The sequence below is a fragment of the Apodemus sylvaticus genome, chromosome 2 (assembly GCF_947179515.1).
Source record: "Apodemus sylvaticus chromosome 2, mApoSyl1.1, whole genome shotgun sequence".
NCBI classification, from domain to species: Eukaryota; Metazoa; Chordata; class Mammalia; order Rodentia; family Muridae; genus Apodemus; species Apodemus sylvaticus.
The window spans coordinates 154,752,313-154,773,748 of record NC_067473.1 but is presented as its reverse complement, the minus strand read 5'-3'; the positions used below and the strand labels follow the sequence as shown (position 1 = coordinate 154,773,748).

At 41.7% G+C, this 21,436-nt stretch overlaps 1 protein-coding gene across 1 annotated transcript; it reads right to left on the bottom strand.

Moving 5' to 3' along the window:
* Window positions 1-1,574: 1,574 nt before the first annotated feature.
* Window positions 1,575-14,691, bottom strand: LOC127679160 (C-type lectin domain family 4 member A-like). The gene is made up of 6 exons (XM_052174790.1): window positions 14,370-14,691; window positions 11,780-11,893; window positions 7,808-7,909; window positions 4,965-5,116; window positions 3,916-4,031; window positions 1,575-2,402 (listed from the first exon to the last, which is right to left on the bottom strand). The coding sequence occupies exons 1-6, from the start codon at window positions 14,473-14,475 to the stop codon at window positions 2,255-2,257; spliced, it is 738 nt and encodes a 245-aa protein (XP_052030750.1). The 5' UTR covers window positions 14,476-14,691; the 3' UTR covers window positions 1,575-2,254.
* Between the last annotated feature and the right edge of the window lie 6,745 nt (window positions 14,692-21,436).

Here is a 21,436-nt window from a genome sequence, read left to right as displayed (position 1 = left end):
AGAGAAGTCTGGCCCAGCGCCCCCTGCAGATTTTTCTTCAGAAGTAGTTGTAGAAGTTAAACTGCTCAGTAGACACTGTCCTACCCTTCCTTCCCTTGGAGGCTGTTCTCTCCCTTGGGTTTGCTCCAGCAAGTGTCAGGGTTGAAACAGTTGAACATCTTCAGTTCAACACAAGCTCTGAAAATCTCAGCAGGGTGCAGCAGCTCCCCACCTCCAACCCTTCACCAAAACAGCTACTGCCCTGGGGCACAGGTGACCGGGTTACTGAGAAGGGTTCAGGTGATCAAAAGCTCCTGGCTCAGAAAACACAAACAGATACAACTGGTCCATAGGGAGCCTTCCCTGCCCTGGCATTGTGGGAACTGTCTGGGAATGGCTGGGTTAAAACAGTTCACTGTTACCTCGGTGTGGCTTAAATTACAAACCACATGTGGCTCTTCACCTGCCACCTCTAGAGGCTCCACTTCCTGAACCGAGAGTGCCCCTAACTTGGGCAGCCTGCAGTCCCATCTGGGCAAACAAGACCCAGAGGAGGGCGTGTCATAATACCAAGGGGTGTTCAAACACATTAGAAACTGTTCACATTTGTAAAACTAGAAGGTGACATGAGTGTGTTTTGCTGTTTTGCAGCAAAAAAAAAAAAAAATTCAAAAAGTGTAATGCGATTAAAAACTTGTTCAGTTGTGGGTGGCTGATACCCAACCCCTAAGGCTTAAAGTAACAGTTAAGTTAGTGTTTCTTATAGGACCATTCGTGGATTTGGGTTCACCGGGGTAGTTTTTACTTTAACATTGCTCTCTCTGTAAACACAGACTTTATTTAGTTTTGTGACATACCTGTTTATTTAAAGGTGCTCTGGGGAAAATTAAAGAGGCACTGAATGTGTCCATAAAATACAAAGAACCAAGAAGCAGTCCAGCACTGAATACCAGGGCAGTGCGGGGCGGTGTTCCACACACCTTTAATCCTGGAGATCTCCGAGTTTGAAGCCAGCTTGGTCTACGGAGCCAATTCCGAGACAGCTAGGACTACACAGAGAAACCCTGTCTCGGAAAAAAAAAATTAAGTTCCCCACACACACACACTCCAGAATTATTGTGTGAATTCTTCTCTGGGAAGTAAACTTTGATGATGCATGAAACCGAAACCTGCATAAAAATAACTTGAATTTCGGTATGGTCAGGAAATAAGTGGCTAGTGAGAGACACAGTTGCAGCAACTCTGGAGGTCACATAGTGAGGGCATGTGTGGATAAAGTATGTCTGGAATCTTTACAAGTAAATTTCATGGGAAGAAATACAATAGCAATTTCAAGGAGCTTGGTGTCAAGAGAAATAATAGGGTTATGATGGTAAACTGAAAGTTTCAGATTAAAGATAAGTTCCAGAGACCAATGTGCATCAATTGTGGTGACAACGGTCAGTGGTATTATAGTGTGTATATGAATTTGTTTAGGAAGATCTTAAGTGCTCTTAATACACAAACACAAATGACCACTGTCTTCAGTAACTGGGTTAAGTAACCTATAATCATTTCCTAGTATATACACATATCAAATCACCACATCAGGCACCTTAAGTATACAAACATTTATTTGTCGATTCTACATCAACAGAGCCAAAGAGGGAAGACAAATGGCAGACTGAGGGCAAAATCACATCATCCAGTGACTAAAGCCTCTGCAGACAGACAAATGTTAAGAGAAAGACACATGTGCTTCCTGTGTGTGCTCTAAGGGGTCCCTAGCATAGCATCTGGCGTGGAGAAAAGGCTTGCTTTATGAATGAGAAAATGAATGAATACGTACAAAAGTGAGCTGGTGCTCTTATAAATGGAAGGATCAGTTACCTACCGACCTAAAATTCTGCAGACATCTCTTACACATAAAGAATGTTCTAAGAGGCTGAGTGGTGGTGGTAGTGGTGCATGCCTTTAATTCTAACACTCAGAAAACAAAGGCAAGAGAATCTCTGTGAATTTGAGGTCAGGCTCATCTACATAGTGAGTTCTAGCACAGCCAGAGGTACATAGTGAGACCCTGTCTCCAAAGACACACACAGTGGGGTGGGGGGTGGGGACAGAGGGAGGGAAGGAGAGGAGGAGAGGAGAGGAAACTGTCTAAGAATCTGGCTTTCTGATACAATTCCAAGTCCCTATTTGATCCCTAAGAGGACCAAATGGAGAACTTCTTAGCTATCTCTATAATTACAGCTTCCACTCCAATCACATCATGGGTCTGCAGAGAATGTTTCTTTCATAGGTAGAGCTGCCTCATCTCACAAACCAACCTATGATCACCGTCACAAGGGACGACACTCCAGCCCCATCCTTTAAGGTGTGGATGGTAATTTAGCACAACACACAATCCCGTGCTGCCACTGGGTTCATCTGAGTGCCAGGAGCTGAAAGAGAAAAAGATGAGGGTGACTCTCACAGTGATGCTTCAAAAATGGATAGAGGCACCAGCGGGCTGAAAGCTGGGAATGGACTTGTGGAAATCAAGGTCACACGTGCCCAAGTCACTCCTTCTCCACTGCACACGCAGTCTCTCCTGCACCTGAATCTCTGGCATCTTCCTTGAAAACTGAGGTGACAGCAGGGAAATTATCATACCCCACTGTCTTACATATTCACCAGCAAGCATCTCAAAGGCTCACCTCTATTTGGCCAACCCTACATCCTGTCTAAGGCTTTCGTAGCCCATGAAAATATTTCACATTGGTACCATGAGCCAATTGTTTGATCTTTTTTAAAAAATAACATTTTTATTTATAATTTGAAAACACGATACAATATATTTTGATCATATTATTTTCCGTCCCCAACTTCTTCCAAATCCTCCTCAAACTCCCTACCCACCCAACTTCACATTCTTTCTCTCTCTTTAAAAAAAGAAAAAGAAAACAAGGTCTATTTTGGCAGCTACTCCTGGGTATGGGGCCGGCCCTGCAGTGTGGTTGGTATGCCCAGTAACACACCAGTGGAGAAAACGGATTTTCCTTCTTCCAGAAGCTATCAGTCGGGAATAGCTTCTTGGGTAGAGTGTGATTTGTGCCCACTTCCCCTCATCTGTGCTGGGACTTTTGTCTAGCTTGAGCTTGTGCAGTTCCTGTGCATCTGCCTCAGTCTCTGTGCTTCTGCCCTTTTAAGTAGAATGATTTAGAACCTGAGGGACTAGTTAAAATATACAGATCTCCTACTTATTATACCTTGAGCAAGTAATTGAATTTCTGATATTCTCAGTACCCTATCTTAAGATTTGGGACTACAGTTACCATCATCATATATTTCACTCTGTAGATAGAAAGACCAAAATACTATTACACTAAGAAGTAAGTTTTAAAATATATATTAAACATAAATAAGCCTATCAGAACTAGGGATGCTTTGCTTTTGAGAAATATCACCTTTTAATAATCAACTATGATTGTAGCATGAATTTTTGATCAAGATATAAGCAGTGAAAGAACACAGAAAAATTTATCTAGATCTGAGAGCCATGGTGGGGTAACCCTGAATCAATTACTGAGATTCTTCAAATTCAATGCCCTCATCTCTAAAAGAGGAAATGGTAACATCTCCCTCCAGATATGTGATTGAATATATTACCAAGCCAGACCACGGTGATGTACACCTTTGATTCCAGCTCTTGGGAGGCAGAGGCAGGAGGATCTCTGAGTTCGAGGCCAGCCTGGTCTACAAAATGAGATCCAGGGCAGCCAGGGCTACACAGTGACACCTTGTCTTAAAAAAATAACACATACATACATACATACATACATACTTATATAAAAACAATAATAAAATTATTGAGCCTAGTACAAAGCAACTAAAACAAGAGTAAGCTATTTCAATCCTATAATCCAACACACTAAATTCCCTGCATGACACAGGATTCCTCAGCTCTAGACTTACGTGGCATTTTGATCATATGGTGTCTGATCAACCCACTGCCATTGCCCGTGGCCCTCTGGATCTGACAGACCCACATAATAAGCAGCACGAGGGTTCAGAGTGTTGGTGATGAAATCCTAAATGGAAAAAAGAAAGAGAGCTCAGCTTGGATTGAGTAGGTCGGTTAGTGAGTTTGCTTGCTTGCTTGCTTGCTTGCTTGCTTGCTTGCTTGCTTGCTTCTTGTTGAGCTATTGGAAATTGAAGTCTACTGGGAGAAAGAAAGTCAGCTTCAAGGATGCAGCCCCCTGACAGGCCATCCACGTTCCCAAAAATGGCCCTACATTCGTGTACATGCTGGCAACATGAAGGGGACTCATTAGATTTAAAATAATTTTTAAGAACATGTCAGTGTTTCTAAAATATTCTTTAAATCTATAATATATGACACATGTATGTTTTTACAAGTACAGGGTAATATTTCATCTGAGTTCTTTATGATTACACAAATATAAGAAGAACAGGACAGTATGTAAAATTTGTCATTGAGAAGCGACACTCACATTACATATGAAAGCAATCTCGATCCTCAGTTCTAGAGAATTGCTACCTGAGCCTCACTTCCTTTCTTCACTAAGAGTTGGCACTCCTCAAAGCTTCACCTGGGAGAAAATCTGCAGATGTCATCATTTTCTTTTCATAACTTTAAAGATTCTTTAATCTCATTCCTGACTGGCTTTTCAGAATTTAACTTTATTTCCTATTCAGCTTCACAGACCTAGCAATATCAAAAATCACAAGCAGAACATGTTATCCTTTAACCCTCATGGGTTGAACCTTTATGATGGCACAAGCGCGTAGGGTTGTTTAGTTCCACAGAGGTGGCGTAGGGTTGTTTAGTTCCACAGAGGTGGGACCAAGGTGTAGAAGGCAAATGCTAGAGCAACCATTCCTGCCTATCCAATGGAAAGCCTTCTGCCACAGCACACACAGACATGTCAACAAAAGTCCCTTTTAATAGAAACAGCCAGAGAGTATGACGGGCCCAGATCCCACTCTCTCCCAAGATGCACCTGCTCTTCCTGGCTGTGGATCACCAGCAGATGAGCACCCCTGAGGGAGCACTTCTCCTCACTCTCACTCCAGGATGCAGAGTCTCGGGAAGTGAAGTAGCAGTGGGAACCAAATGGCTTCCAATTCATTGGACAACAGCTCCAGACTTTGTCTTTATTGGAAGAAGGAGATGTAAGTACAAATCACAGTATTTAAATGAAGCATAACACAAAAATATAGCAAGGGGTCAGAAGAAAGTAACTCATCATGTCAAGAGCCAGGAGGTTTTCAAACTTAAAAACAAAAGAATACTAGATAGCAAGAAGCAAGATAAACACTCCTCCAAGGTAAACACCCCTCCAAGATAATCACCCCTCCAAGGTAAACACCCCTCTAAGACTCTAGGAACATCATGGAAGAGGAAGCAGAGAGAATGTAAGGGCCAGAGGATGGGAAGAAGTGTTGACTTCTGGACATGACACAGCTCTTGCACATTAGAAACTCATAGTGGTGGTGATCCCCACAAGACTGAGCCCATCACCTACCCTTTCTAGAGCTCAGCAGCTAAAGGTTGCAGAATGAGGAAGTCACGTTCTTTGTTCAATGGAGCACCCACTGTTACATTATTAAGTAATTAACCACCCCACCCCACCATGCTGGTGTGGCTCACAGAAAGAAAGACAGGAAAGTAAGAGGAAGAAGAAGAGGGAGGGGATTTGGAACAAAGAAGGATCTTGGTGGGAAAGCACTGGGGATTAAAAGAGGATAATGGGGGAGTTTGATCAAAGAACATTATATGTGTATGAAGATGTGAAAGAATATTTTTTAGAGCAGAAAGATTACAATAATGTTAGAATTTTCTGAACAAGCTTTAAAGCGCCCATGATAAAAGTGCTTCTGTGAGCATGATAACTCGCAGGGTGCAATCGTGGCATGAACAGTAACCAACACCTCTCTAATTGGACTTAAGATCTACTCAACAAGAGGGAAATCTAGATTTCCTGGTACTAGAAATCTAACTCTCCAGGGCTAGTGAAGTCACAGATCTTGGAGCAGAACCTACAACTACCACTTTATTAAACCAGCATTTAGATCGCCTAAACATGAGCTGAACAAAGAGGACAACTACAGACAAGCTAACATGGATGGGGTGAGAGGTAGGGAGTCTACAAGGCCTCAACCCCACACAAAGAACTATAGGCAGCTAAGGAATATGAAGACTGGGAGAAACAGTCTCCTCAGGGAAGAGCATACCCACTGGTTCTCTAATACCAAATGGTCAGCCCTGAAAACGAGCACACGATTAACATTATACATAATGAGCAGGTTGTACTTCAAGGAGAGCCTTTGGGAATATACATACATACATACATACATACAATACACATGTAACCATTACACATGTAACAACAAATTAATAAAGAGGGCCATGAATTTGAAAGAGCACAGAGGAGTATATGAGAGGGTTTGGAGGGAGGAAAGAAGGAAATTATGTAATTATATTATAATCTCAAAAAATAAAAGAAATAACTTTAAGTGCTCCCGTGAGAAGAGACAGACATCTTGGAAAGAATAAAGATGCAGTAAAGATGCAGATGTCAATAAAAATCAAAATGGAATTTTTTTACTTGAAAAATGCAGAGGATGCACCTAATCCTACAAAGACTTAATCTACAAGGGTGAGGGGATTCTGGGGCAGGAAGCCACACAGAGTTGAAGGGGGATGGGAAGAGGGACACTGGGAGGAGGGACTTGGATGGGGAAGCATATGGGATGTAAATACATAAATAAATGTTTTAAACATCTGTATTAAAAATGCAATAAACTTTTCCATTTACAATAGATGGCACTGATAGCAGAATGGGGGAACAGACAAATCAATTAATTGTTCAAAGCGAATAATAAAAAAAATACCAACTTAACAACAAAAATGAAATACACAGATAAAAGAACCACAGCCTCATATTATGATCCCAAATGTGTATATAGCAGATAACACAGAACCAAGATATGAGAGGAGTAAACTGACACATGGGGAAAGAGAAATGAGGCAGAGATATCCACTCAGAAAAACAGAAAGAGTGTAAAAGGGCATTTCCTAACATGCTAAAAATAGTTCACAAGTCAGGCAATAAGACAAAACAAGTAAAACATTTTAGAACTCCTGAATACACTTCTAACTATGTATCAAACATCAAGGTCTATTTTTTACAAAATTTGGCTGGGGATGTGGCTGAGTTAGGACATTTACCTAATGAGCATGAAGCCCTGGGTTCCATGCACAGCACATCATAAAACCAAATGTGATGGTGAACACTTGGCAATCACAGGACTAGGGAGGTGGAGGCAGGAGGATCCAAAGTTTAGCGCCATCTTCAGCTACATAATAAGTTTGAGACAAACCTAGGTTGCATGGGACTCTACTTCAAAATAAAATTAAACTGAACAAAAATGAAAATGCAATAAATATATCAAAACATGTAGCACACTACTCTTCAATAAGAGGATCCAGGGCTACACAGGGTAATGGCTGAGGGCAAAGTGAGTCTAGGCTAGAGCCTTTCTAAATCCCAGAAGGAAGGAAACGGATTGATGAAAGAGAAATCCCGAAGGGGCAGAAGGACCAACAAGATGTGTATTGAATTATAATACAAAATAAATGTCCTCGGGTACATGCAGATACCACTGATTGAGTACAGTAATGGGTAGAAGAGACAAATCTCGTATGCATAAGACTGCAAAATATTTGTTGCTAGGTCTAATGGCTAGCAATCCACTTCTTAGTATGCTGTCCTGGAAATACTTGTATAGGGCGCTTACACTCGATGTTTGACAAATGGATTCCAGACATATTAAGTTTTACCTTCCACGGATGAGTGATTTTTTACACAATGCAATTTTGCATGATTCAGTTGATTTAGAGTATTTTTTCCTTCAAGGAGACCAGAATACATTTGAAACAAAACTGGAGGGGAAAAAAAAGAAGAAAAGAAACTCATTTTCCTGCTAGCATTATAATTTTACTCTTTATTCGTTTCTTCTTCCCCCACCCCACCCCTACCCCCACCCGCCTTTTTTTTTTGTTTCTTGTTTCTTTGAGGCAGTGTCTCGCTGTGTAGCCCAGACTAGTCTCACACAATTTCTTGCCTCCCCATCCAGAGAACTAGGAGGCGTGAGCCCTCACACCCCACTCTTAGTCAGTGAACCAGACTCATGTTAATTACAACTTAAAACTAACTCACAGACACAAATTGGGCAGATAGGGAACTGGGGGTGGGTCTGGGAGGATTTGGGGGAAATGTGGGTGAATATGATTAGAATAGATTATATGAAATCCTCAATTAATAGAAATATATTTTAAAATAAAAATGAAGTAAATGCACACGTCTGTGATTTGTAATGAATATGTTTTGTTTAGGTTTGTTTTGTTGTTTTTTTGACTAACTGGTCTATCCCTTTAGAACTGGGGGTTTTCTCTTTCCCCATTGTGTCCTTGCGTTCCTTGACCCACCACAACCTGACTTCTGCTTCTAGTTCACTGAAACCATCCTGACCCAATAGTGCCTACTTATAATTCAAAAGCTGGGAAGGTGGAGACAGGAGGATTGCCAACTCCAGGCCAGCGTGGACTATGTATCAAGTTCAAATCCAGTCTGAGCTACAAAGTGATTTTGAAAAACATATTAAAATAGATTATCAATCACATCCAGGGCACTTAGTGTCTGCCTTGCTCTTGGACTTGACCACAGTCTCTTCCTTCTCAGCTCACAGGACACTGCTGTTTGACCTTCTTGCTGTCACTTACTGTCTTTCATAATCTCCTCTCCTGCCATCCACCCCTCTGGAAATGCGACACTCCTCACCACCCAGTCACCATCCTTCCTTCTCATACTAAACCCTCTGCCCAAGTGATGGGCACCATCCCCATGCTCACCTGCTTCCTGAGTGTGGGGGACTGGAAACCTCAGATCTGCCCTCCTGACAAGCGGCAAGCATGTGCTCACTGAACATGACAGTTGAGGACAAGCTCAACACTCAAAACCCCAATGAGTATCTGCTATCCTCGCCCTGTTTTGTCCCCCTGCTCAGATGCCTTCATCACGGCCAAGTCTGCCAAGTCCAAGTGTTGGAGTGGTTTCACGTCTCAGGTCCCGCCAACCCCAGATCTTGACGTTCAAGCCTCTCCCCGCCCCGCCCCCCAGGCTCTACCTCCTTTACCATCCTTCACAGACACGGTCCTTGGGTCAGTCTCTGCTGTGTGATGGGTTCACTTTCTAGCTTTATTCTTGACCTCTAGTTTCTCTATTCCATTTACACGCCAGTCTGACAACGCACTTCCCCCGGTCTGAAATGACTGTTTCAATTCCCTGCCTAAAATTCAACAGCGCCTCCTCCCGACTGTGACACACTGTAAAAATGCTAATGATTTTTAATATTCCTATATCCATGCTTCATCTGGCCATTCATTCATTCAAAAGCAACTCTAGCTACTTCCAAGAGAGACATCACTGACTCTCAGTCTCTGTCTGGTGCTCCAAGATGTTCGGTGAACAAAGATGGGCTCTCCTGGGCTGGAGAAACGGCTCAGTGGTTGGGAGCACTGTCTGCTCTTCTGAACGTCCTGAGTTCAGGTCCCAGCAACCACATGGTGGCTCACAACCATCCATAACAAGATCTGACGCCCTCTTCTGGGGTGTCTGAAAACAGCTACAGTATACTTACATATAATAAATAAATAAATCTTTAAAAAAAAAAAAAAAGATGGGCTCTCCTGATGAATGGGAGAACTCTGGCCATATTGCTCCTGTAATCCCAGGCGACAGTCTCTTCCTTGGAAGCTCTGCTGCATGTGCCTGGCCACACGCATGGGAATGGTTGAGTTCCAAGGGCTTCAGGAGCCTCCAGCTGACGTCAATACAATCTGCCAAGCCACGGAAGCATGGAACAGACAGAGGTCTCACTCTATAAAACTTTAGAACTGCTTGTTAAGAAGCAAAGGGATAGATACAGAAAATGTGGTATATATACACAATGGAGTACTTTTCAGCAATTAAAAACAATGAATTCATGAATTTTTTAGGCAAATGGTTGGAACTGGAAGATATCATCCTAAGCAAGGTAACACAATCACAAAAGAATATACATGGAATGCAATCATTGATAAGTGGATATTAATTAGCCCTGAAGCTCTTAACACTGAAGATACAATTAGCATATCAAATGATTCCCATGAAGAAGGAAGACGAGGGCCCTAATCCTGGAAAGGCTTGATCCAGCATTGTAGGGGAGTACCAGGACAGAGAAAAGGGAGGGGGAAAGATAGGAGAATGGATGGAGAGAAGAGGACCTATGGGACATATGGGGGCGGGGGACTAGGAAAGGGGAAAGCTTTTGGAATGTAAACAAAAAATGTAGAAAATAAAAAAAAAAAGAAACACACACACAAAAAAAGAAGCAAAAGATACTTGAAAAAAATTTCTAGTGGAAAAGTTAAAACCCTTTGTTTTGTTTTGAAGACAAGGTCTTACAGCATAGCCAGGCAGGCCTTAAACATACTTATGTAGCCCAGGATGGCCTAGAATTTGCAAGCCTCCAGCCTCAGTTCCCAAATGCTAATATTATAGGCATGCAATGCCATGCCCAGCTCAGACATTTTTTTAATGCTAACACAGCACTTTCCCCATTCTGAGTCCTGTTTGTGTCTACTGCCTACCACCTCGTTGCTTCTTCACTTGGCGCTGCGTGTTCCAGACAAGCTAGCCTACTCTTTGCCATCTCAGACTTCCGGGCCACTGCTGGCCCACACAGGCCTAGATATCACCTCCTCCAACCCTAACTCCAACCTTGTGCTCACACCCTTCCTGTGTAATGCTTCTGATACAATTTTGTAGGTGTCACTTCACTTGGCTACTCTCTTTAAGAGCAGGGCTACTGTTCTCTCTAGACCCTCTAACACACTGTCCAGCACACAGTAGATGGATATTACTAATTATTTTTTAATGTTTTTTTAAAGATTTATTTATTATATGCAAGTACACTGTAGCTGTCTTTAGACATCAGATCTCTTTACGGATGGTTGTGAGCCACCATGTGGATGCTGGGATTTGAACTCATGACCTTTGGAAGAACAGTCAGTGCTTTTACCTGCTGAGCCATCTCTCCAGCCCCGATATTACTAATTATTGAAGGGAAAGATAAAATACACAAAAATAGACTAATTTTACATTATTTTTGACAAGTTTCCACCATGTAGCCCTGGCTAGCCTGAAACTACAGAGATCTACCTGTCTCTGTCTGAGTGTTGAGATTAAATTAAAGACATGTTCCACCATGCCCAGCCTTGCCTTTAAATTTTCTAATAAATTCTGAAAGCTAACCTTATATAGAAATCCTCTGTTTGCTAAATTGGCTTAGATTTCACATAATCTGGAGCAGGAACAAAATAATTAGAAGGAGTTCCGTGGAACACTGTCCCAGGAATAGTCTGGCTCATGTCTTCTCATCCTCTACTCGTTCCAAAAGATGAGTGTCTGTGTGTCCAGTGGGGCTGGCTTCTAAAAGCTGCTGAGGAGACACAGCCTCTTCCTTGGTACTGAAGTGCAATGCAGATGCCCCAGTGTGTCACTCTGTGACACCAACAAACGTACATGCCTCTCTAGTAACAACAAATGATTTTTATAGAAAAGTCATCCCATAATTAAAAAGTCCCAATATCTCCCCGAAGAAAGTTTCTTTTTCAGGTTTCTTGGGAAAACCACTGATAATTATATGTTTCTAATGGATGTCTCTCTTTGTGAGAGACAGATATTGTTTCTTATTCTGTTGGCATACTTACTGATCAGAGCAATGGAGAAAAAGATTGCCAGCAACAGGAAAAATATCAACAAGGCAAGAAGCAGCATGGGAAAGCCAGGAGTACTTTTGTGAATGCTGGTCTTCTTTGGGAGCACTAAAGGGAAAAATAAACTAATTAAATCAGTAATAAATTCTACCATTTCTTTTTCCTCACCCTCATCCTATCCCTTTTCTACCATATTAATAATAATATTAATATATTAATATGTTAATAATATACTGCTCTTATACTATACTTAGTTTTTTATTTACTTGACAATATATCACAACTTTTAGAAATTAGTTTGTATTTTGAGGGCAACTTTATCCTGAAGGGGAGTTCGAGTGTCCCTTTCTCCACCCATACTGGAGAGAGAAAGCAGGACCTCATGCTTGCTAAATGCAAGCTCTGTTACTAGAGTTACTAGGGTCTATACTATTTCTGAGAGAATTTTATTTTATTTTTTAAACTATGGGGATATTTCAGCCAAACAGTGGATGGAGCTTAGGGACTATTATGGAAGAATAAGAGAAAGGATTGTGGGCTGCAAAGGGAACAGGAATTCCACAGGAAGACCAACAGAGTCAACTGGCCTAGACCCTTGGGGCTCTCAGAGTCTGAGCCACCAACCAAAGAACATACACAGGCTGCACCTCCCCACTCATATGTAGCAGATGTGCAGCTTGACCTTCATGTGGGTCCCGAACAACTGGAGGAGGGGCTGTTCCAAAAGTTGTTGCCTGTCTGTGGGATATGTTCTTCTAGCTGGGCTGCCTTGTCTGGCCTCAGTGGGAGATAAAGCAGCTAGCCTCGAAGAGACTCAAAGTGCCAAGGTGTAGAAGGAGATCTCCCACCCACTCAGAGGATGGGAGAAGGATAGGGGACAGACTGTGGGAGGGAGTGACCAGGAGGTGGGCAGTGAGTGGGATGTGAAGTGAATAAGTAAAAAAAAATAAAATTAAAAAAAAACAGGATAAGAAGGAAACAGTGATATCCACTAGATAAACATGAAAGCACAACTTTCTATCACTAACAATAACTCATTAATACTGGTATTTGAAAGACATGAGTGTGTGTGTGTGTGTGTGTGTGTGTGTGTCCTTTTATGGAGTTTTAAGGTGTAAATACATGTGTGTGACCATATTTTCTTCTTTAATATTCTTTATTATGGTTACATAGTACTGTGCTGTATATTGTAATAGTCTCCCAAACTGTCTCCAGTATTACTGTGATGCATGCAAAAACAGCTAAGTCTGTATAAGCATACTTCACATGTTTAGGATATGGTCTAAGGTCATCTTTTTAGCTATCTCTTGATTAGAAACCATTTTCTGGGCTGACAGGGACTGAGCGGGAGGAGGCATTAAAGAGAATGAGAAAGATCAAGAAGATAGTGGGGAGGGAGAGGCAAATGTCAGAGCTTCTTTCACACTTGGTGAACTAGATGTGTGTGTGCATGTGTATGTGTGTGTATTCATGTGTGTGTATGTTGGTGTGTGTGCATATGTGTATGTGTGTGCATGTGTGTATGCATATGTGTGTGCATTTGTGTATGCATGTGTGTATGTGTGTGCATATATGTGTGTATGCATGTGTGTATGCATGTGTGTATGTATGTATGCATGTGTGTATGCATGTGTGTACATTGTGCATGTGTATATGCATATGTGTGTGCATGTGTGTGTATTGTGCATGTGTTTATGCATGTGTGTACATTGTGCATGTGTATATGCATATGTATGTGTATGTGTGTGTATTGTGCATGTGTGTATGCATGTATGTGTGTATGCATATATGTATGTGTATATGCATATGTATGTATGCATTGTATGTGTGTATGCATGCGTGTGTATGCATTTATATGTGGGGTATATGCATGTGTGTGGGTGTGTGGGTATAGAAATAGATATGTGTCATGAAAGCAGGAGGGAGGAATGTTTCAGAAGGGAAAGGGATGATCAAGAGAGCAGGGAGGGAGGATGGGGTAAAGTTAGGGATGTACACAAGGGATAATAATGTCTGTTTAAAATGCCACAATGAATCAAATGGTTGGTTTACACGTTAGCTAAAAATTCGTTTAAAAGTAAAATTCAGAAATAGTATAGAGCCTTGTAGCTCTAGTAACAGAGCTTGTATTCAGCAAGTGTGAGGTCCTGCTTCCTGTCCCCAGTTTGGGTGAAGAAAGGGACACTTGAACTCTCCTTCAAGATAAAACTTCCCCCCCCAATACAAACTAATTTCTTAAAGTTATGACATGCTGTTAAGTAAATAGAAAACTAAGTAATAGATAACAGTATTTTCACAGGTAAAGTATCACTTTATATATGTCAAAAAATATGCAGTAGAACTCAGACTTTGTCTCAAGACAGCATCCTGAACTCATTTCTTCGCCCAGTACCAGGCAACAAGCCTTTCAAAGCTACTTTACAGACAATTCAACCTGTTGATCATCTGTCTCACACCACAGCCTCTCAGACAGACGGCACCAACATCCCCAGGCCTTGTTCCTAAACACCTTCTTTCACCTCACCATTAGCATAGACCATCAGAAAATGAGGATGTATTATTCTGGGGGTGCGGGAAGGTTTACCTGAAGACGAGTCTGAGGCGGTACATGACGATGAGTCAGAGGTGATGCCTGAGGAAAAAGGTTGATTTTTGAAGTTCACTTCAGTGTAAATGTTTGGTAATGCCATATTGAGAAGAGACCTGCTTTCTTCAGAGAACCTGCGTCAGTCTTAATATGTTTCATATAAACAAGAAATAAACATGGTAAGCATTAATCCAGCATCCAGGAGATGGTGCAGAGGCATTAAATGGGCAAGAACCTCTGCGAGCACAGTATGAAAATCTAAAACCGCAGGGTGGAACTCTCTGGGCCACAGAGGTCCAATCCCCACAACCAGAAAAAAAAAGAATCGCAAGCTTCAAACACGTTCGGCATGGATATGCAAACACTGTGAAAAGTGGCCTGAATAGGGAAGAAGAAATAGGAAGGAAGGGAAAAGAGGAACCAGGCATTAGAGAAGTCTGCCCTGGAACCGGTGCTCTCAGCACTCCCAGCAGAGTTCAGGCACTTCCAAACGTGATTTCTGCAGCCAGCAGGGCTAAAGCTGCTTACCGAGCCAGAGACGCAGCATTCACACTTTAGCATTACGTTCTAAGAGGCTCCTTGACCTCATCGCCTTTCTGGCTCTATAGAATGTGCACCACTGTAAGACAGGGCAGATTTCCTAAGTCTCTCCGGCTCCCAAAGTCTGCAATCTGTGTTCTCTTGGGAGTGAGGAGCTCCTTAAAAACCAAAGCCCTGGGATGGCTCTGGGATGGCTCTTTGCTGTGTCAAGGACCCACCTCTTCTAATGGTTCTTCCGCTTTCTCCAGATTAGTCCCCAGGAGACTCGGGAGACTGGCAGGCTGTGCCTGGCTGTCATCTACCACCTTCACTCACGCTACGTGCTGGTTTTTAGAGTACCAGACACACACACACACACACACACACACACGCACACGCACACGCACGCACACGCGTCGCACATATCACAGCGTGGAAACACTGTAGGGCTGGAGGGAACAGGCTCTCCTTTAGTAATGTGGCAAAGTTGCAATACACAAGAGAAGCCACAGAAAAAAATCTCAGAAATAGATACCTGAGGAGTGGCAGGAGAAAAAGGCCAAATGTTAGGAAGACAGCAGCATTCTTACAATATCTGAAGGATTAGAAACAAACATTAGGTAATCTAAACTGAGTGCTGTGAAATACTTTAAAAGCTATCCAAATAACTAGCTCAGAATAAACCTATGCATCCACCAATCCAAGGGAGGCCCAGGCCCAGGAGGAACTCACCAGCATCCACCAGAGAAGACAGAGATGCATGGTGCCTGTGCCAGCACTTGGTGCTAATATGTGGAATTTCTCCATCGAAAAAGAACCATCCTGGGATCCCACATTCAGGTGCCCAAAACTGTCAACTCAGACTCATAGCTCTCACCACGAGGGAACTAAGTGACAGTTTATTCTGAAGTCAAATATGAGTGACACTGATGACAGGACACAGAGTCGTACTCTTCCCAATGCCATGTCCTAGCGTGCTGCTGGCACTCATAAAGTCTTTATAGCTGTGGAACAAAGCAAAGGCAGCAATGGTCCCCAATGAGAGTGGCTTGGAAGAAATGTAAGAACGTTTCAGAAGAATTAAAAAGCGAATTCAAACAATTCAAAAGAAAGATACTATGTTCCAATAAGTCAAAGAGAGCACAAACTCCAAGATGAATTCCAAGATACAGGCAGACATCTGAAGGAAACAAGGAAGTCAGTACAGGACATGAATATGTAATTCAATTACAGGAGAAAGAAATACTGAAGGGAAAACACACTGAGATGATGCTGGAAATGAAAATGTCAGCAAGTCAAGTCAAAAGCTCAACAGAAAGACTCTGTAGTAAATATGGAACACCATAAGGCTAGAATATCAGGGCTTGAAAACAAGGCAAAGGAATTGCTACATTCAGTCAATAATTTTTTTCCTTAAGTAATTTATTTATTTAACTCACTTTACATCCTGATCGCGGTCCTCCCTTCCCTCCTCTCCCCCAAGTCTTATCTTCACACCCCCAATACACCCTCCCCTTCTCCTAAGAGAAGAGGATGCCCCCCACAGGTACCAACCCCCACTCCCAACCCCCAGAACATCAAGTTGCAGCAGGACAAATCACATCCTCTCCCACTGAAGCCAGAGAAGGCAGCCCACTAGGAGAAAGGAATCCAAAGCCAGGCAACAGAGTCAGAGACAGCCCCTACTGCAGTTGTTAGGAGATCCACATGAAGACCAAGCTGCACATCTACTACATATGTATAGGGAACCTTGGTCCAGCCCATGCGTGCTCTTTGGTTGGTGGTTCAGTCTCTGCGAGCCCCCATGGGCCCAGGGAAGTTTATTCTGTAGGTCTTCTTGTGGTGTCCTTGACCTTTGCGCTCCTTCAGTACTCCCCATCCCACCCCCCACTCTTCCACAAGACTCCCTATTGTTTGGCTATGGGTCTCTGCATCTGCCTGAATCTGCTGCTGGATGGAGCCTATCAGGAGACAGTTATGCTAGGCTCCTGACTGCAAGCACAGCAGAGTATTGCTAACAGTGTCAGGGGTTGGCTCTCCCCATGGGTTGGGTCTCAAGGTGGCCAGTCATTGTTTAGCTAATTCCTCAGTCTCTGTTCCATCTTTATCCCTGCGTGTCTTGTAGGCAGGACAAATTTGGGGCTGAAGGTTTTGTGGTTCTCCTCCTCCCTCCACTGGTAGTCCCTCCTGGCTACAGGAGGTGAGCACTTCAGGCACCACATACCCTGCTGCTAGGAGTCTAAGCTCCTAGACTCCTAGACCCCCACAAACTCCAGGTGCCTCCCCCATACAAAGTCTTCAGCTGGTCCCAGAGATGTTCTCCACATACTTGTTCTCTCTCCCAAGCCCCTACACACACACACACACACCTGATCTTCACCCCCATTTTCTCTCTATTCCCTCTCCCATCCAGTTCCCTCCCTCTACCACCCCAGATGTCTATTTTATTTCTCCTTCTCGGTGAGACTCAAGCATTCTCTCTTGGGCTCTCCTTGTTACTTAAGTTCTTTGGGTCTGTGGTTGTAGCATGCATACCCTGTACTTTATAGCAAATATACACTTACAAATGAGTAAATACCATGCATGTCTTTCTGGGTCCAGGTTACCTCACTCAAGATGATATTTTCTAACTCCATCCATTTTCCTGCCAATTTCATGATGTCTTGGTTTTTAAAAACTGTATTCCACTGTGTAAATGTACATTTTCTTTATCCATTCCTGGGTTAAGGGACATCTAGGTTGTCTCTGGTTTCTGACTATTATAAATAAAGTGGCTACAAACAAAGTTGAGCAAATGTCCTTGTGGTATGGTGGAGTGTCTTTCAGGTATACGCCCAGAAGTAGCAGGGTCTTGAGGTAGAACTATTCCCAATAGTCTGAGAAATCTCCAGATTGATTTCCAAAGTGGTTGTATAAGTTTGCCGTCCCACAGGCAATAGAGGAGTGTTCCCCTTGCTCCACATCCTTGCCAGCAAGTGCTATCTATCAATTGAGTTCATGATATTAGCCATTCTGCAGGGTATAAGATGAAATCTCCGAGTCACATTGATGACCAAAGACTTGGACGTTTCTTTTAAGTGCTTCTCGGCCATTAGATTCCTTCTGAAAATTCTGTTTTGTTCTGTACTGCATTTTTAATTGGGTTATTTGAGTTGTTGGTGTTTAATTTCTTGAGTTTTCTTAATATATTTTGGATATTAATCCTGTTGGATATAGAGTTTTCCCAATCTGTAGGCTACCATTTTGCCCTACCGATGGTGTCCTTTGCCTTACAGAAGCGTTTCAGTTTCATGAGGTCCCATTTATTAAGTGTTGATCTTAGTGCCTGTGCTATTGGTGTCCTGTTTAGGAAGTTGTCTCCTGTATCAATGCATTCGAAGCTATCCCACACTTTCTTGTATTAGATAGAGTATATCTGGTTTTATGTTGAGGCCTTTGATCCACTTGGAATTGTGTTTTGTGCAGGGTAATAGATATGGATCTATTTGCATTCTTCTGCATACAGACATCCAGTTAGACCTGCACCATTTTTTGAAGATGCTTTCTTTTTTTCATTGTATGATTTTGGCTTCCATTGTCAAAACTCAAGTGTCTATACATGTGTGGACTTATTTCTGGATCCTAGATTCAATTCCATTGACCAACCTATCTGGCTTTATGCCAATACAATGATATTTTATTATTGTCGCTCTATGGTACAGCTTGAAATGAAGAATGGTGATACCTCCAAAAGTTCCTTTATTTTACAAGATTTCTATCTACCCTGGGCTTGGTTGTGTTTCCCTTATGAAGTTAAGAATTGCTCTTTCAAGGTCTCTAAAGAATTGTGTGGGAATTTTGATGGGGATTGTGTTGAATCTATCACTTGATTTTGGTCTATTTTTACTATGTTGATCCTACCAATCCATAAGCATAGGAGATCTTTCCATCTTCTGATATTTCCTTCAATTTCCTTCTTCAGAGACATAAAGTTTTTGTCATACATATCTTCCACTTGCTTGGTCAGAGTTACACCCAGATCTCTTAAATTATTTGTGAAGATTTTGTTTGCCTAATTTCTTTCTCAGCCCATTTATCACTTGTATAAAGAAGGCTACTTTCAGGAGGCACACCCCATCCTGTGGCCCTCTGCCTCCTGCTTGCTGTTTCTACTGCCATGCCTTTACTTGGCAAAGTGGACTCTAACCCTCTCGAACCATAAGCCCAGCTAATGCTTTCTTTTATATGTTTCTTTGGTTATGGTGTTTTACCACAACAATAGAAAAGTCACTAATATACACAGGCTTTGTAATATACACTGGCTTTGTAGAATGAGTTTAGTAATGTTAGTTCTTATACATTTTATGAAACACTTTGGGAAGTGCTCACATTAAATCATCCTTAAAAGTCTGGTAGTATTCATCAATGACCCCACCTGCTCTTGCAAATTTCTTTGGGGAAAAAATGCTAAATTCTGTTTCAGTCTCCTTGCTTGTTATAGGTCTGTTTAAATTGTTTTCTCTCTTATTGATTCCATTTTGGTGGGTTATGTACGTTCAGAAATTTAAGCCAGGTGGTGGTGGCACACGCCTATAATCCCAGCACTCTGGGAGTCAGAGGCAGACAGATTTCTGAGTTCGAGGCCAGCCTGGTCTACAGAGTGAGTTTCAGGACAGCCCGGGCTAAACAGAGAAACCCTGTCTCAAAAAAAAACCAAATCCAAAAAACAAAAAACAAAAAAAAAAAAAAAACAGAAATTTACACATTTCTTATTGGTTTTCTAGCTTTTTGAAATACACATTTGCAAAGTATTCCCAGATAGGCTTCTGGATTTCATTGGCGTCTATCATAAAAACTCCCTTTCATCTCTAAGTTCTTCTGGTTAGCTCAACTAGGGGTTTCTCAATCTTGCTAACTTTTTGAATAACAAACTCTTTGTTTAATTCTATGTATCATTGTCTTACTCTCTAGTACATTAATTGCAGTCCTAAATTTTACAATTTCTTGTGATTACTAATTTGGGTTTGGCCTCTTGTTTTTCTACAGCCTTGAAGTACATCATTAGATTACTATTTGCAGTCTCTTGCATTTTTAATGCAAACTTGTACAGCTATAAATGTTACTCTTATGCCTGCCTTGGCTGTTTTCAGGGAACTTACAGATTATTCTCTCTTTTTCATTGATTTCCAGGAACATATATCTATGTATTTCTATCTTTCCACTTCTCTGTATGTATGTGATGCATGTGTAGACATGTACATGGTCGGGAAGTCAATGAACATATGAAAATGTGCATGGCAGTGAGGGGCATCCAGCTTCCACTATTATTCTCTGCCTCATGTTTTGAGACAGCATCTCTCATTAAATCAAAACTCTCTGGTCAATAAGACCCAGGAGCCTCACATATTCCTCATCTAAGTGGAAGGGTCACAGATGCATACTACAACACCAAGCTTTCTTTGTAGGATCAAAACTCAGATCTTCATGATTGCACAGTAAACACTTTACTGACTGAACCATCTCCAAAGTCCCTTGTGCTAGCAGCTAATATGCAAGGGTTATCCAGAGTCTCAAAATGTAGAGAGAAATGTCCAGGGTCCTGAGAAGAATCAGTCTTTATGCCAGCAACCAGAAAAGCCCCAAACTAAAGAAAATAGAAAAAAATATGGCACTTATAGGATGATGTTATGATGAGGAGGATGGAGTTATCCGAAAGATTTCAAACCACCCATGGCTTAAAAGGTCAGATTTTGATAAGTAATCAGTAGCATTCCCATAACAAATAAAAGGAAAGTCTCAGAGAATTTAACAATTTTGGTCTCCCAACCAAAAAAATCCCAGGACCAAATGGGTTCAATGCAGAGTTCTACCAGACCTTCAAAGAAGATTTAACACCAATACTCTTCCAAATTATTCCACAAAATAGAAACAGATGGAACACTACCCAATTTGTTTTATGAAGCCACAATTACTCTGATACCTAAACCACACAAAGACTGAACAAAGAGAGATAACTTTAAACAAACTTATCTTATGAATATCGATGTAAAAATACTCAATAAAATTCTTGCCAACTAAGTCCAAGAACACATCAAAACTATCATCCATCATGATCAAGTAGGCTTCATCCCAGGGATGCAGGGATGGTTCAACATACAGAAATCCATCAATGTAATCCACTACATAAACAAACTCAAAGAAAAAAAAACACATGGTCATTTCGTTAGATGCTGAAAAAGCATTTGACAAAATCCTCCTCATGATAAAAGTCTTGGAAAGATCAGGAATTCAAGGCCCATACCTAAATATAGTAAAAGCAATATACAGCAAACCAGTACCCAACACCAAACTAAATGGAGAGAAACTTGAAACAATCCTACTGAAATCAGGAATCCCAGACCCCAAGCAGTACTACAGAGCGAAAGTGTTAAAAACTGCATGGTATTGGTACGGTGACAGGCAGGTAGATCAATGGAACAGGATTGAAGATGCAGAATTGAACCTATACACCTATGGTCACTTGGTCTTTGACAAAGGAGCTAAAACCATCCAGTGGAAAAAAGATA